Here is a 17,966-nt window from a genome sequence, read left to right as displayed (position 1 = left end):
TGCGGAAGTCTTCTCAAGGGTGTAAGAGTTTGACTTGTACTACTTCCATCATAGGTGGATCCTGAGCCTTATGTGGAGATCTGCACATACGACACCTGTGTTTGTGAGTCCATTGGGGATTGTGCCTGTTTCTGTGATGCCATTGCTGCTTATGCCCATGCTTGTGCCCAGAAAGGAGCTGTGATCAACTGGAGGACTCCTACTCTATGCCGTAAGTGCTGGGGAGAGAATATGAACTAATCTACTTTCACACAGAGGGGGGAGGGAGGGAGGGAGGGAGAGGGAGATGAGGAGAGATGGAGAGAGATAGAGAGATGAAGAGGGGAGGGAGGGAGAGGGGAGGGAGGGAGGGAGGAGAGGAGAGAGGAGATGAGGAGAGATGGAGAGATAGAGATGAAGAGGGGAGGGAGGGAGAGGAGAGAGAGGGGAAGGATGGAGAGAGGGAGAGAGAGGGAGATGAGGAGAGATGGAGAGAGATAGAGAGATGAAGAGGGGGAGGGAGGGAGAGAGGGGGAGGAGGGAGAGGAGAGGGGAAGGATGGAGAGAGGGAGAGAGGAAGTGGGGAGAGATGGAGAGATAGAGAGGAAAGGGGGAGGGAGGGAGAGAGAGGGGGAAAGAGGGAGGGAGAAAGAGAGGGGGAGGGATGGAGAGAAATAGAGAAAGGAAGAGGGGGAAGGATGTAGAGAGGGAGACAGAGGGAGATGGAGAGAGATAGAGAGAGGAAGAGGGGGAGGGAGGGGGAGAGAAAGAGAGATGGGAGAGGGATGGAGAGAGATAGAGAGAGGGAGAGGGAGAGGGAGAGAGGAAGGGAGAAGGGGGAGAGAGAGAGAATGCAGAAAAGAGCCCAAAGTTGATTAGGGGATTGGAGGCTAAAAGATATAAGAACGGTTGCAGGAACTAGGTATATCTGCTCTGGAGAAAAGAAGGACATGGAGTGACGATAGCAGTCTTCCAATAAAGACAGGTTTCAACCTATTTTCCAAAGCACCAGAAGGCAAGACAAGAAACCATGGATGGAAACCAATCAAGGAGAGGTCCAATGCAGAACTAAGGAGAAATTTCCTGACAGTTAGAATCATTAGTCAGTGGAACAATTTTCCTGCAGAAGTCTTGAATGCTCCAACACTTGACGCTTTTAAGAAGAGGTTGGACAGTCATTTGTCTGAAATGATATAGGGTTAGGCAGATGTTTTATTAGAATAGAATAGAATAGAATTTTATTGGCCAAGTGTGATTGGACACACAAGGAATTTGTCTTGGTGCATATGCTCTCAGTGTACATAAAAGAAAAGATACGTTCATCAAGGTACAACATTTACAACACAATTGATGGTCAATATATCAATATAAATCATAAGGATTGCCAGCAACAAGTTATAGTCATACAGTCATAAGTGGAAAGAGATTGGTGATGGGAACTATGAAACGATTAATAGTAGTGCAGATTCAGTAAATAGTCTGACAGTGTTGAGGGAATTATTTGTTTAGCAGAGTGATGGCCTTCGGGAAAAAACTGTTCTTGTGTCTAGTTGTTCTGGTGTGCAGTGCTCTATAGCGTCGTTTTGAGGGTAGGAGTTGAAACAGTTTATGTCCAGGATGCGGGGGATCTGCAAATATTTTCACGGCCCTCTTCTTGATTCGTGCAGTATACAGGTCCTCAATGGAAGGCAAGTTGGTAGCAATTCTTTTTCCTGCAGTTCTAATTATCCTCTGAAGTCTGTGTTTTTCTTGTTGGGTTGCAGAACCGAACCAGACAGTTATAGAGGTGCAAATGACAGACTCAATAATTCCTCTGTAGAATTGGATCAGCAGCTCCTTGGGCAGTTTGAGCTTACTGAGTTGGCGCAGAAAGAACATTCTTTGTTGTCCTTTTTAATGATGTTTTGATGTTAGCTGTCCATTTGAGATCTTGCGATATGATAGAACCCAGAAATTTGAAGGTTTCTACTGTTGATACTGTGTTGTCAAGTATTGTGAGAGGTGGAAGTATGGAAGGGTGTTTCCTAAAGTCTACCACCATTTCTACGGTTTTGAGTGTGTTCCGTTCCAGATGGTTTTGGTTGCACCACAAGGCTAGTCGTTCGACCTCTCGTCTATATCGGATTCGTCATTGTCTCGAATGAGACCAATCACTGTTGTGTCATCTGCGAACTTCAGTAGCTTAACAAATGGATCATTGGAGATGCAGTCATTGGTATACAGAGAGAAGAGAAGTGGGAGAGCACACAGCCTTGGGGGCCCCTGTGCTAATTGTACAGGTATTTGATGTGATCTTGCTTAGCTTCACCTGCTGCTTCCTGTTTGTTAGGAAGCTTGTGATCCACTTACAAGTCTGTTCCGGTACCTGTAGCTGGTTTAGCTTAGTTAGAAGAATGTCTGGAATGATGGTATTGAATGCTGAACTAAAGTCTACAAAAAGGACCCTTGCATAGGTCTTTGGAGACTCAAGATGTTGTAGGATGTAGTGCAGAGCCATATTAACAGCATCATCTGTTGATCTATTTGCTCGGTATGCAAATTGCAAGGGGTCTAAGAGCGGATTCGTGATGGTTTTCAGGTAGGAAAGCACTAGCCTTTCAAAGGTTTTCATGACTACAGATGTTAGAGCAACTGGTCTGTAGTCATTCAGTTCCTTGATGGTGGGCTTCTTCGGCACTGGGATGATGGTAGAGCGTTTGAAGCAAGAAGGAACATAGCACATAGCACATTACCCAACTAGGTAGCATCATCAGTGCTAGTGATGATGCTAGCAGTGATGATTTTACCTAGTTTGGGTAATGAAACGTCCGCAAGAAAACAGCCAAGCTCAGATGTGCACTTTTTAAAAAAATGGAAATGATTACATGGCACAAGCATCCCATCGTTTTTTAATTTGGTATTTTGTAGCACAAAGTTGTGAAAGCATGAACAAAGTGGAGGAAGAATATCAGTGTGAATGGCGATACAACAGTTGTGGCCCTGCCTGTCCAAGGACATGCCAGCACATGGATCCAATAGCATGTCCCATGAAGTGTGTTGAAGGATGCCATCCACACTGTCCTTCAGGTAAGCATCTCCACTCCACGTGTTACGTCTGGTCAGGAGGATCTTACTTGGAGTTTCACTCTTACTTAAATAATATGTGATGACCAGGGGTGGTATTCGCTTACCTTTGTTAGCGGTTCACAAATATGAGCATGCGCGCCAGCGGTGGGTTGCCCCCGGTTCAGACCGGTTTTATAGAACCGGTAGTAAAACCTGTGGGAGGCTCAAATGTCATCAAAACTCTTCTGCGCAAACGCAGAAGCGCGAACCGATAATAAAGGTAAGTAGAACCCACCCCTGATGCTTGCCATCTCCATGCATGCGCAGAGCATCAAAAATGTGGATAAATGGGCTGTGATTATGTCCGGGCGGGTGGGCTGAGCCACCCGCAGCTGCCGCTACCAGTTCACCTGAATTGGATAGAAGCGGCTGTATACCACCACTGGTGATGACCCAGGACATGGCACAGAAGTAACATGGGCAACTGGCTGTTCAAACCGCCCCTTTATTGCTCCAAATTTTTCCAAATGCTCCTACATTTCTGGCAAGCCCCAGAGCAAAGTAATCATACACACACACACACACACACACACACACACACACACACACCACACCTCTCCAGCAGCCTCTGGCTGCAAGTAGTCCAGCCCAACTCTGGACGGCTGCAAAGCAAGAAATCCAGAAAGAATGCAAGGAATCCGGAAAGTTCAAACATCGCCACTCAACACTCCAGGAATTCAGCATTTGTTCCTGACAAGCCCTAACCCTCCCTTAAGTCTCAGTCCCCAGGTGTGCCTTGTGAAGAGGGGGGGGAATGCTCTCCTGAGTAGTCATGTCAGTCTATGCTGTTTTTGCCTTCTCTCCACTCTCTTTGCTTGGGGATCAGAAAGGGGTAGTCCTTGCTCATCTCCTGAGCTCTGTCTCCCATGTTCACTGCTTAACCCCTTTTGGTCATCCTGTCCCCTTTCCTCCCTGCCTACAAGCCACCTCCAATTCTGAAACGCCATGGCCTGATTGGGCCTGCTCCTCCTCATCTCCCTCCCAAGCTAACTGGAGTAGATTTTAAATTTTATATTGGTTTTATATTGTTTTTAATGGGTTTTTTATGGATATGGTTTTTTAAATTAATTGGGCTATGTAGAATAAGTTTTTTAATTGTTATTTTATCCTGTATTTATATGTATTTTTATTTGCTTGTGAACCGCCCTGAGTCCCTAGGGAGATAGGGCGGTATATAAATATGATAAATAAATAAATAAAGCCACCCCCTCGATCTCCGTCAGCTACAATTCCGACTTGCCTTCCTCCGCAGATTCAGATTCCGACAAGGGCATGACCTAATAGGATTATTTTCTCTCTTTTGAAGTAGGGAGAAGCAAGTTATGGGGTTTCCTGTTGTCCCTCAACTTCCCAATGTTTGGATCAGTGATGACATTTGGTCACAACTGATTGGAGATGCAACATAATTCAGATTTGGGAAATGGGGTTGCGTGGTTAGAATGAAGTCCTTCATCTCATCTCTCCAGTCATGTTAGCTAAGTTGGTTTCATCTAGTAGAGCAGCCCCAGAGATAATAACTCTACTTAACCTTCCTTTAGGAGGTTCTATTCTATTCTATTCTATTCTATTCTATTCTATTCTATTCTATTCTATTCTATTCTATTCTATTCTATTCTATTCTATTCTATTCTATTCCATTCCGTTCCATATTTTCTATTCTATTCTATTCTATTCTATTCTATTCTATTCTATTCTATTCTATTCTATTCTATTCTATTCTATTCTATTCTATTCCGTTCCATATTTTCTATTCTATTCTATTCTATTCTATTCTATTCTATTCTATTCTATTCTATTCCATTCCATTCCATTCCATTCCATTCCATATTTTCTATTCTATTCTATTCTATTCTATTCTATTCTATTCTATTCTATTCTATTCTATTCTATTCTATTCCATTCCATTCCATATTTTATTCTATTCTACTCTATTCTATTCTATCCCATTCTATTCCATTCCATCCCATTCCATCTCATTTTATTCCATTCCATTCCATACTTTCTATTCTATTCTATTCTATTCTATTCTATTCTATTCTATTCTATTCTATTCTATTCTATTCCATTCCATATATTCTATTCTATTCTATTCTATTCTATTCTATTCTATTCTATTCTATTCTATTCTATTCTATTCGGAGTTCTTATTAAGTTTCCAAGGGAGAGGCTAAATATTTAAAATGTCGGGATATATTGTTGCATATATTTTTTAAAATAAAGAAATTAAATTCATTCTCCAACACTTTTGTAAAACAGGAAAAATTCTTGATGAGCTTTCCGAGTCTTGTATCAAACTCGAAGAATGTCCGGTGTGCGAAGCAGAAGGACGCAGGATTTCTCATGGGAAAAAGATCGTTTTGAACTCGGAGAATCCTCAGCTCTGCCGATCCTGGTAAAACAGAGAACTTTGTGGAATTTAAGAGAGGCGATAGGTTCAATTAGGGCAGAGAAGAAACGTATATTATAATGCATGTGCCCTCCATAGCTCTCAGTTTTAGTAAAAGTATATGAGTTAGGATTTTGGCAAGGTTTTCTAAACGGACCAGTTGCATCCATCTTAAGGGTTCCTGGGGGATTGTTAATCACACTTCACAAAACCAAAGCTATTCTCAAGGGGATGCTGTGTGGTTGTGTGGTTAACATTAACATTAACATTTTTTGAGGATAGAAAGTTTTCCGATTCTTAAAACATGGAGTTTATTTTTAAATTGAATGCTCTCTTTTTCCATGAAATAGAATTTTTTTAAAAAAATAGCTAAGCCAAGCCACTGTTATTAATTTATAAATAAAATATGATTGGCTTCTATTTATATATAGAATTACTTCAATAATTCTTATCTTGGGAGAACACAATCCTCAGGTTCTTTCTAAAAAAAAAAATTTGGGAGGCTGGTTGTGGGATGCTTATTTGAGCCTCCTTTTTCTCTCTCAAGCATTCCATATCAATGTTTCTTTTTTCCATCTCTCTTATCCACCTCTTCAATAAAGAATTCAAATTATTACTTTCAGATCGATCAATTTTGTTGTATTGAATGAAAAACATCCAGCTGCTTGCTGGTTTCTGATACTGACCCATAATTTGGAAGCACGCTTTTCAAAGCCTTGAAAAATGATATTGATTATCAGAATTGTCTTTATTCTAAAGGGGCAGTGCAGTGGCTCAGTGGTTAAAACACTGGACTTCTCAGCTAGAAAGCTGGCAGCCCTAGTTCGAGACCCAGGCGCCATTCAATGGGGTGAGCTCCTGCCCTCACCTCAGCTCTTGCCAACCTAGCAGTTTAAAAACATGTAAATGTGAGTAGATAAATAGATAGCACTTCAGTGTGGACATAACAAGGAAAATGTCTTCAGACAGCACTGGCTCAATGGCCTTGAAATAGAGATGATCACTGCCCCATAGAGTCAGCAACAACTAGCGGAATAAAATCCACAGGGACTCCTAACTTTAAAAGTGTTAGAATTATTGAAATGCAAAGAAACATTTTTAAAAAAAATTAAAGTCAAGCACAGGAAATCAGGAGTACAGCAGTTCAAATTATTATAGGTTTAGAATAGAATAGAATAGAATAGAATAGAATAGAATAGAATAGAATAGAATAGAATAGAATAGAATAGAATAGAATAGAATAGAATTTTTTATTGGCCAAGTGTGATTGGACACACAAGGAATTTGTCTTGGTGCAGATGCTCTCAGTGTACATAAAAGAAAAGATATATTCATCAAGGTACAACATTTACAACACAATTGATGGTCAATATATCAATATAAATCATAAGGATTGCCAGCAACAAAGTTACAGTCATACAGTCATAAGTGGAAAGAGATTGGTGATGGGAACGATGAGAAGATTAATAGTAGTGCAGATTTAGTAAATAGTTTGACAGTGTTGATGGAATTATTTGCTTAGCAGAGTGATGGCCTTCGGGAAAAAACTGTTCTTGTGTCTAGTTGTTCTGGTGTGCAGTGCTCTATAGTGTCGTTTTGAGGGTTGAAAGAGTTTATGTCCTGGATGTGAGGGATCTGTAAATATTTTCACGGCCCTCTTCTTGATTCATGCAATATACAGGTCCTCAATGGAAGGCAGGTTGGTAGCAATTATTTTTCTTTTCTTTTTTTTTTATTGTATGCTAATGCTCTCTACAAGATTCTGAGCTACTGAAAGTCAAAGTAAATTGGTGGTAGATAAGAGTCAATGGAATTCAAGGTGATCTTTTGTGGGCTCAAAGGAACTCCAGACTAATGACACGTTTGACTCCTCCCTCAGGCTCAGCCTACATTTAATCTTTTAACAAAGTTGAAAACAGAAGTTGAAAACGGAGTTTTAACTGTTTGTTTTTCCTACTTTTGTTAGCCATTGTGAAATACGCAACCTGACATGCCGCCCGTGTGATCCAGAAGAGATTGGCAAATTCTTGACCACTGCTAGCCCAAATGAAGAAGAGGAAGAAGAAGAGGAAGAGGAGGAAGAAGAAGTAGTCCCACGTGAATATTCCTGTAGCAAAATGATGGACCTGGCCATCTTAATGGATGGTTCCAATAAGCTTTCTGAGAGTGATTTTGACGAGTTGAAAAATTTCGTAATTAGCATGATGGAAAAACTCCACATCTCCCAAAAAAGGATCCGCTTGGCAGTGCTGGAATACCGTACCGGCTCACACATTTACCTTGGCCTGAAGGATATTAAGAAGTCAACTAAAATGAAGAAGATTGTGCAAAATATAAAATACACGGGCGGGGATGTAGCCTCTGCAGCCGAGGTTCTCAAATACGTTGTGTTCCACGTGTTCGGCAAGGCGCCACGAACAAACGCTGCCCGAATTGCTGTGCTATTCATGGCAAGCAAGGACCCCAAGAGAATTCAGGGGATCTTCCCACTTCTGAAAAGAAAGAACATTATTGTGATACCCATCGGCCTTGGGCCCCATGCAAGCACTGAACAAATTCGACTAATCGAACAGCAGTCTCCAGAAAACAGAGCTTTCCTAATGGACAACGTCCTTGAGTTGAGACAACGTAAGGATGAAATCATCGATTACTTCTGTGGCCTTGTGCCTGAAGTCAGCGCGGTTCTTTCCACCCAACGCCCAATCCCGACTCTCCCCAGTGTGGAAGCAAGGACATTCCTTCCAGAGGGATTTTCTACGAAGACCTCGATATCCATTGAAAAGATCCTCGACATTGTCTTCTTAATTGAAGGCTCCCACAAAGTCGGCAAGAGCAATTTTGACACCATCAAAGAGTTTCTCATCCGTACTATCCAGGAGTTGGAAGTGGGAGAAGAGACCATTCAGATTAGCATCCTCCAGTATTCCTTCACCATCACCGTGGAGCATTCTTTCAGGGACCGTCAATCCAAGGAATTCCTGATTAAGAAGGTGCGGGAGATGAAATTCCAGGGAGGAAATGCGACCAACACTGGACAGGCTCTCAACTTTGTCTCCGAACAGTCGTTTACCACCAACAGAAGAATGGAGCAAGTGCCGCACTTGGTCTACATGGTCACTGCAAATCCTGCCACAGATACTATCACTCGCCCATCCAGCGACGTCCAAGTAATTCCTATTGGCATAAGGCCTAATGCAGACATCCAGGAACTCCAAGAAATAAGCCAGCCACAGACTCCTATTATCATAGAAGGCTTTAACAACCTCATCAAAGAAGGGCCTGACCTGGTATTCAAAACTTGCTGCTCAAAGAAAGGTAAGGTGTGGTTTATTTATTTTTTATTAAACCTGAGAATAGAGGCTAAAATGGTTGTCCTGAAGGTGCTTTTTCAAGAGACAACTGGACTTTCTTTGTTTTTTTTCCCCCTCGAAGACATTTCATTCTCATCCAAGAAGCTTCTTCAGCTCTGACTGAATGGTAGGGAATAGAAGGATTTATATTCCTTGCAGTCATCTGGTTGTTAGCCTTCTTTCTGATGACTTTTAAAAAATTATCATTATTTCCCCAAGTTTCTACTTGTTCTCTTGTGTTATTTTTATGAAGTTATGCTGTTTGCCAGTTATCTAATCTAGAAACCATAATAATGAAAAGATTTAAAACTCTCCTCAGAAATTATTATTTAATTTCTGAAGAGAATTAATTAATTAATTAATAATTTCTGAAGCGAAATAATAATTTCTTCTCAGAAATTATTTCCCCAAATAATATTTGTTCTCTTGTGTTATTTTTATGAAGTTATGCTATTTGCCAGTTGTCTAGTCTAGAAACCCTGATAATGAAATGATTTAAAACTCTCCTCAGAAATCATTATTTACTTTCTGAAGAGAATTAATTAATTGATTGATTAATTAATTAATTAAATTCTGAGGAGAAATAATAATTTCTCTTCAGAAATTATTATTTCCCCAGGTTTCTATTCGTTTTCTTGTGTTATTTTTATGAAGTTATGCTGTTTGCCACTTGTCTAGTCTAGAAACCTTGATAATGAAAAGAGCTAACTCTCCTCAGAAACTTGCACCAAGCCAATGGATGTGATATTTCTTCTGGATGGAACCTCAGAGGTTGAAGAAGCTCAGTTCGAGGAAATGAAACGTTTTGTGAAAGCATTTATTGAACACGCTGACGTGGGTGAGTATCACTTCATTTTAGGCTTCAGGATGTTCTGAATTTGTTGTCTACAAGAAGGCGGCTTTGAAGTAAACCCATAAACTCTTCTTAAAAAGAATGTTGATCTATCTTTGTGAACCATTGTAAACATTAGCGCAGGAATCTACCTCATCTCAAGAGCCCTGGTGGCGCACTGTTTAGAATGCGGTATTGCAGGCTGACTCTCCCCACAGTCAGGAGTTCGATCCTGACCAGCTCAGCATTGACTCAGCCTTCCATCCTTCTGAGGTCAGTAAAATGAGGACCCAGATTGTTGGGGGACAATCGGCTGACTCTGTAAACCAACCAGAGAATGCTGTAAATCAGGGGTGTTAAACTCAAGGCCCGGGGTGCTGAGATCTGGCCTGCGGGACCACCCTGGAAACAGCGAAGGATCGGCCCATGGTGCTTCTATCCAGTGAAAACAGAGTTTGGAAGGGCTGCAGACGGCCCTCCCGAGCTCTGTTTCCACTGGCAGAGGGTTGCAGGAGGCCGTCGCAGCCAAAAACGGAGCTCAGGAGCCCATCTTCACTGGCAAAGCACTTGGGCACACCTGACATGAGTGACATTGAGCTGGCCACACCCACCCTGGCCATGCGCTCCCCCCTGTGCCCCCCCCCAAGCACAACCCTGATGCGGCCCTCAATGAAATTGAGTTTGACACCCCTGATGCAGGGGTGAAATCCAGCAGGTTCTGACAGGTTCTGTGTCAAGCCTGGAAACCATACTAGGCCGTAGGTTTCCAGACACTGCCAAATTTCTCCCCTGAGGGGAAGAATGGGGGGTGATGGGTATAGTTACATTCTTCAAGCGGTCAGGGTCGGATTGTGTTCACATCTGCAGAAGGAGTGGCAAGAAGAGGTTTTGAATAAAGTGGAAGAACCTTCGACCATGTGACGGGCAAAGGGGTTAGTGGGGTGGGACTCTTGGGGTTTGTATAACTGAGAAAAGAATCCGGAAGTTTCAGTTTTGGAATTTCACTCATCGTGTGCCAGTTTCCTTATGCTAGTAAAGAACTTTGAAAGACAATGGCTTCAGAGTATTTTTTTATGCAGAAGAGGTTTTTCTGGAACCTTGACATTCTGGAGAACGGGTAGCAGAAAGTTTGAGCAGTTCGAAGAACGGTAGCGGCACCCAAAGTGGGGTGGGAATGGAGATTTTGCAATATCCTTCCCCTGCCACGCCCACCAAGCCACGCCCACAGAACCGGTAGTAAAAAAAATTGGATTTCACCACTACCCTGTTGTAAATCATTACGAAGCGGTAAAGAAGTGTAAATGCTATTGTTTTGCTATTGCAAGGGCCTTGCTCTTCAGAGTCACTTCTGGTTCTTGCAGCCTTCCTAATGCAAAGACTATTTCTGTGCCAAGGACAACAGTTCCTTGGAGCTGAAAGTTACATCTTCCTTATTTGGTACTCCGATGAAGTGCCAAAACAGAGAACAGATATTTTTTGCATTGACTCTTTGGGTCACTTGGATTAGCCGCAAATCTCAGTTGTGTAGCTGTCTTATTTTGATGCAACAAAAACCCAGAAACATTTTCTGGCACTTGGAGGAATAATTTATTTGCTAACCTTAAAAGCTTTTGGAAAGGGAACCCATTTCTGCAGGTATTAATTTGTTAATCTTCAAGCCGCTACTATAGAAAGCTTTTTGTTGATTAACAAATAGAAAGGTACAACTTCTTTTTTTTAAAAAAAAAAAGAAAATATGTGTCTCCAGAGTAGAGAGTGTGGAAAAACAGTAAAAATAACCAAAGGCAAGGTCATTCGACATTCATTGCCTCATACGCATCATGCAATCCTTAAACTAATAGAGGAAGTCAAGGGTTTGTACTATCAAGAGGACAGCTGAGCAAGCATAAAGAAATCTTTTTTTTTCAAAAAAGTTTTATTAAATATACAATTTAAAAACATTAGACATGGTGAGACTAGTCTGGTACATACTTTTCTAACACTTTTTCTTTTGTGTAGATACAATATAACATCATGCTTATTCCATATATACTTTTTTTTTATTTTTTTGGGTGCAGCAGGAGTCAATATACCATGTATATTATAAAATTTATATTATAAAAGATACCATGTATCTTTTCTTTTATGTACACTGAGAGCATATGCACCAAGACAAATTCCTTGTGCGTCCAATCACACTTGGCCAATAAAGAATTCTATTCTATTCTATTCTATTCTATTCTATTCTATTCTATTCTATTCTATTCTATTCTATTCTATTCTATTCTATTCTATTTAGCGAGAGAGCATCCTTGGTGTAGAAGAATCAGGGAGTAAAATCTTTGCATGTTCCTAACTGATGTATCGACTATGGGCAACCAGCCGTCTATATGGAAGTGCGAGGGGGACTGAGGCAGGGGGTGGATGCTCTGGGCTGGGCATCATCCCATCAGACATGGTCAGCTCCATGATGGCGTTGACGAAGTCGTCATTGTCATGGTTCTGGAGGGCTAAGACAGCTTTGGGGCAGGAGATGTTGGCCTGAGTCTTGACCATTTCTATATCTGCCATCTCCAGACCTGTTTCGTCCACCTTCTTTCGCATTAACATAACATAACATAACATAACATAACATAACATAACATAACATAACATAACATAACATAACATAACATAACATAACATAACATAACATAACATAACATAACATAACATAACATAACATAACATAACATAACATAACATAACATAACATAACATAACATAACATAACAACAGAATTGGAAGGAACCTTGGAGGCCTTCTAGTCCAACCCCCTGCCCAGGCAGGAAACCCTACACCATCTCAGTCAGATGGTTATCCAACATTTTCTTAAAAATTTCCAGTGTTGGAGCATTCACAACTTCTGCAGGCAAGTCATTCCACTTATTAATTGTTCTAACTGTCAGGAAAGTTCTCCTTAGTTCTAAGTTGCTTCTTTCTTTGATCAGTTTCCACCCATTGCTTCTTGTTCTACCCTCAGGTGCTTTGGAGAACAGCCCGACTCCCTCTTCTTTGTGGCAACCCCTGAGATATTGGAACACAGCTATCATGTCTCCCCTAGTCCTTCTTTTTGTTAAACTAGACATACCCAGTTCCTGCAACCGTTCTTCATATGTTTTAGCCTCCAGTCCCCTAATCATCTTTGTTGCTCTTCTCTGCACTCTTTCTAGAGTCTCAACATCTTTTTTACATCGTGGCGACCAAAACTGGATGCAATATTCCAAGTGTGGCCTTACCAAGGTATTATAAAGTGGTACTAACACTTCACGTGATCTTGATTCTATCCCTCTGTTTATGCAGTCCAGAACTGTGTTGGCTTTTTTAGCAGCTGCTGCACACTGCTGGCTCATATCTAAATGGTTAATAATAATAATAATAATAATAATAATAATAATAATAATAATAATAATAATAATAATAATAATAATAATAATAATAATAATAATAATAATAATATTTTAATTTGTATACCGCCCTTCTCCCGAAGGACTCAGGGCGGTGCACAGCCAGAATAAAATACAAAGAGAACAGTACATATAATATTAAGAACACCCCTTAAAAAACTTATTCAATTGGCCAAAAATTTAAAATACAGTAACACCCTATAAAAATTTACAAAAATTTAAAACCCATAAAAGCAAATTAAAAATTTTAAAATCAAGCCAGTCCAGCTAGACGAAATAAATAGGTTTTAAGTTTGCGGCGAAAGGTCCAAAGGTTGGATAGTTGATGAAGTCCAGGGGGAAGTTCGTTCCACAGGGTAGGAGCCCCCACAGAGAAGGCCCTCCCCCTGGGGGCCGCCAGTTGACATTGTTTGGCTGACGGCACCCTAAGGAGTCCCTCTCTGTGAGAACGCACCGGTCGCTGGGAGATAGAAGATGGCAGTTGACGGTTCCGTAAATATCCTGGTCCTAAGCCATGGAGCGCTTTGAAGGTAGTCACCAATACCTTGAAGCGCACCCGGAAGACAACAGGCAGCCAGTGCAGTCTGCGCAGGATGTGTGTTACATGGGAGCTCCGAACCGCTCCCTCTATCACCCGCACAGCTGCATTCTGGACTAACTGGAGTCTCCGGGTGCTCTTCAAGGGGAGCCCCATGTAGAGAGCATTGCAATAGTCCAAGCGAGAGGTCACGAGAGCATGAGTGACCGTGCATAGGGCATCCCGGTCCAGGAAGGGGCGCAACTGGCGAATCAGGTGAACCTGATAAAAAGCTCTCCTGGAGACGATCGTCAAATGGTCTTCGAAAGACAGCCGTCCATCCAGGAGAACGCCCAAGTTGCGCACCCTTTCCATCGGGGCCAATGACTCGCCCCCAACAGTCAGCCGCGGCTGCAGCTGACTGTACCGGGGTGCTGGTATCCACAGCCACTCTGTCTTGGAGGGATTGAGCTTGAGCCTGTTCCTCCCCATCCAGACCCGTACGGCTTCCAGACACCGGGACAGTACTTCGACAGCTTCCACTAGGAAGTTACAGTTACAGCTACAGTTACAGCTACAGTTATCCACTAGGACTCCAATATCCCTCTCACAGGTAATACTATTGAGCCATATATGGTACCTGTGCATTTTGGTTTTTTTGTCTAAATGTAGAACCTTACTTTTTTCACTGTTGAATTTCATTTTGTTAGATAGCGCCCAATGTTCAAGTCTGTCAAGATCTTTCTGTAACTTGAGCCTATCTTCTGGAGTGTTGGCTATTCCTGCCAGCTTGGTGTCATCTGCAAATTTGATGAGTTCCCCATCTATCCCCTTGTCCAAGTCATTGATGAAGATGTTGAAGAGTACTGGGCCTAAAACAGAGCCTTGGGGTACTCCACTGCATACTTCCCTCCATGTGGATGTAGTTCCGTTGAGGACTACACATTGAGTGCGGTTGGTCAGCCAGTTACGAATCCATCTGGTGGTGGTGCTGTCTAACCCACATTTTTCTACTTTATCTAGTAGTAGGTTATGGTCTACTTTATCAAATGCTTTACTGAAGTCCAAGTAAATTATATCAACAGCATTCCTCTGGTCTACTAATTTTGTCATTTTGTCAAAGAATGCGATAAGATTAGTCTGGCATGATCTGTTTTTGACAAACCCATGTTGGCTTTTGGTTATTACTTTGTTTGCTTCTAGGTGTTCGGTGATTCGTTGCTTGATTATCTTTTCCAGAATCTTCCCCGGTATTGAGGTCAGGCTGATAGGTCTGTAGTTTCCTGGATCTGTTTTTTTTCCTTTTTTGAAGATGGGAACTACATCAGCTCTTTTCCAGTCCTCTGGCAGCTCCCCTGTGCTCCAGGATCTTTGAAAAATATAGTTCAGTGGTTCTGAAATCACGTCTGCCAGTTCCTTCAGAACCTTGGAGTGTAATCTATCCGGTCCTGGTGATTTGAACTCGTCTAAGGTAGACAGGTGTTCACTTACCATTTTCTTCCCTATTTTAACTTGTGTTTCTAATCTGTTTTTTGTAGTGTTGTTTTTGATGGGTTGGATTGTTTTTTCCTTTTGTGTAAAGACAGATGCAAAATATGAGTTAAGTAGATCTGCTTTCTCCCTGTTGCTTGTCATCTTCTTGCCACTTTCTCCCAGCAATGGGCCAATTGTTACCTTGACTTTTTTCTTGTTTTTAACATGTTGGAAGAAGCTTTTTTTGTTATTTTTTACTTTTGTCGCTAGCCTTTGTTCATTGTGAGCCTTAGCTTTCCTCACATCATCTTTACAGGCTCGGGCTATTTGCTGATATTTTGCCTTAGTTATTTGCCCCTCTTAAAGAGGCTGAGAATAGACCCCATTGTAACCACGATTCTCAGGCAATTACCCCAATCCAATGAACTGGCTTCCTTCAGACCAGAAAGCTCTTGAGTAACCCTCCCATGTATACTTTTTTTGTACATTCAATCACACTCCAGTTACATATATATTTTTTTTATTTGAATTTATATCCCGCCCTTCTCTGAAGACTCAGGGCGGCTTACACAGTTTAAAGCAATAGTCTTCATCCATTTGTATATTATATACAAAGTCAACTTTTATTGCCCCCAACAATCTGGGTCCTCATTTTACCTACCTTATAAAGGATGGAAGGCTGAGTCAACCTTGGGCCTGGTGGGACTTGAACTTGCAGTAATTGCAAGCAGCTGTGTTAATAATAGACAGACAATAAGTGCAGAGAAGAGCAACCAAGGTGATGAGGGGACTGGAGACTAAAACATATGAAGAACAGTTGCAGGAACTGGGCATGGCTAGTCTAGTGAAGAGAAGGACCAGGGGAGACATAATAGCAGTCTTCCAATATTTGAGGGGGTGTCGCAGAGAGGAAGAGGTCAACCTATTTTCCAAGGCAGCTGAAGGCCAGATAAGGAATAATGGATGGAAACTGAACAAGGAAATTTTCAACCTGGAAATAAGGAAAAATTTTCTGACAGTGAGAGCAATCAACCCATGGAACAGAAGTTGCCTTCAGAGGTTGTGGGAACTTCGTCACTGGAAGCTTTCAAGAAGAGACTGGACTGCCATTTGTCAGAAATGGTGTAGGGTCTCCTGCTTGGGTGGGGGGTTGGAGCAGATGACCTACAAGGCAGGGATGAAATCCAGCAGGTTCTGACAGGTTCTGGAGAACCGGTAGCGGAAATTTTGAGTAGTTTGGAGAACCAGCAAATACCACCTCTGGCTGACCCCAGACTGGGGTGGGAATGGAGATTTTGCAATATCCTTCCCCCAGGACTGGGGAGGGAATGGGGATTTTGCAGTATCCTTCTCCTGCCACACCCACTAAGCCACACCCACAGAACTGGTAGTAAAAGAATTTGGATTTCACCACTGCTACAAGGTCCCTTCCAACTCTGTGAATCTGTGAATCTGTTAGAACCTCAAAACCAAGCTGATTTGCTTGGTAATCAGGGCCTTCAGAAAGCCAGATCCTGCTTTTGATCATGCTTGGATGACCAGATGTGCCCATTTGGCAAGATAGTTCCAGTTGTGTGGGAGATGTTCTGGACTCCAGGCATATTCTCAAAACTGGAACATAGAATTCTTCTTAGAAGCCCAGCCATCTGGGAGCAGCATGACCTTGGCAAGCTCTGCTCATTGCGTTGGTCGAAGTACTTGAGGAAGTAGAGTAGGGAGAAACATAGAAGTCAATAGTAGAAATGGCATCTGGTAATCAGGCTCTCTTTTTCATTGTGCTTTTGGTGCCATACAACTACAGGTTATCAGTTGCAATCCTGCTGACAGATTTGTGCTGCATTTCTAATTGTTTGTTTTTTCTTTTGCTTGGTGGAATGATGAAGTGAAAGAGACTGTGGATGAGATGGAAAATGCACAGATGGAAGTGTGGTTGCAAAAAAGTGAGGAAAAAATAGACTGTTTGCTGTGTAGATAAAGAATAATAAATAAGCGACAAGGTGGCCTAGTGGTGAAGACGTTCACCTCCCACTCAGAAGGTTGAAAGTTCAATCCTAGATAGAGGCAGATATTTCTCTCTTAGAGCGCAAAGAAACAAAAATGCTGTGAATTTCGCATAGGCGTCAGGAAGGGCATCCAGCCAGTAAACACTCAGCTCCATCCAGGATTATAGGGTTATAGGGTTTATAGGATTATAAAAAAGGAGCTTTTAATAATAAATTTCAGGTGCAAGATATCAGGAACTGGGGTTGTTCAAATGAGTACTAGTTTATTCCATGCTAGCTCTCTAAAGAATCGGAACTACTAACAGTCAAGGCAACTTGGCGGTAAATAAGAGACAGCAAAATTCAAGGAAAGCTGGACTTAGTTCTCTTGCAGAGACTCAAGACTGATGATACTCTTGACTCTTCCCTTGAGCTCAGCCTGGACATCTCCTACCTTATTACTGCAATAGCAAAGACTACAGTCAAAGAGCACAGAGAACAGTTAAATTCCAAGAGGCAGGAAAAAAAAAAGCAAATGGATTTTGGTGGAAATTAAAAAAGAATGTTTGGAAAAGGACTTAAACAATAAGCCCTTCATTGTTTCGGATGGAAGCATGGATCAAAATGATGAAATGTTTTTGGCACGAAATGGAAATGAGGCAATGCAGGAGTATTTTAGATCCTTGCGTGGTAAATGCTAATGAAATGCTAAAGGGTGGCATTGAAGCATGTGTTAATTTTAACATCAAAGGGGGAAAAAGGATGAAATCATAAACGCCTTGCGAATGTTGAAAAAAACTGTGAGGCTGGTGCTGGTATTGATGGCATAACAGGAGAAATATGTTAAAATATAGCCATGGTTTGCTTAGGGAGTGGCTACGTAACTAGTTGAATGTATGAATAAAGACTGCATCTGA

The 17,966-nt window shown here is 41.6% G+C and overlaps 1 protein-coding gene across 4 annotated transcripts in view; it reads left to right on the top strand.

The window, feature by feature from the left end:
* The window catches only part of VWF (von Willebrand factor), a 227,162-nt gene that overhangs the window by 128,196 nt on the left and 81,000 nt on the right, over window positions 1–17,966 (top strand). For all 4 annotated transcript variants that reach the window (XR_009155943.1, XR_009155942.1, XM_058189660.1 and 1 more), the window contains exons 25-29: window positions 55–211; window positions 2,887–3,045; window positions 5,341–5,476; window positions 7,437–8,785; window positions 9,539–9,658. Coding sequence is in view for 2 of the 4 variants with exons in the window: in XM_058189660.1 (XP_058045643.1) it covers window positions 55–211; window positions 2,887–3,045; window positions 5,341–5,476; window positions 7,437–8,785; window positions 9,539–9,658 (1,921 nt within the window). In the remaining 2 variants the exon portion in view is untranslated. The remainder of the gene's footprint in view (window positions 1–54; window positions 212–2,886; window positions 3,046–5,340; window positions 5,477–7,436; window positions 8,786–9,538; window positions 9,659–17,966) is intronic.

Source organism: Ahaetulla prasina, chromosome 7 (genome assembly GCF_028640845.1).
Source record: "Ahaetulla prasina isolate Xishuangbanna chromosome 7, ASM2864084v1, whole genome shotgun sequence".
Lineage (NCBI taxonomy): Eukaryota > Metazoa > Chordata > Lepidosauria > Squamata > Colubridae > Ahaetulla > Ahaetulla prasina.
This window is presented reverse-complemented; position numbering and strand designations above follow the sequence as displayed.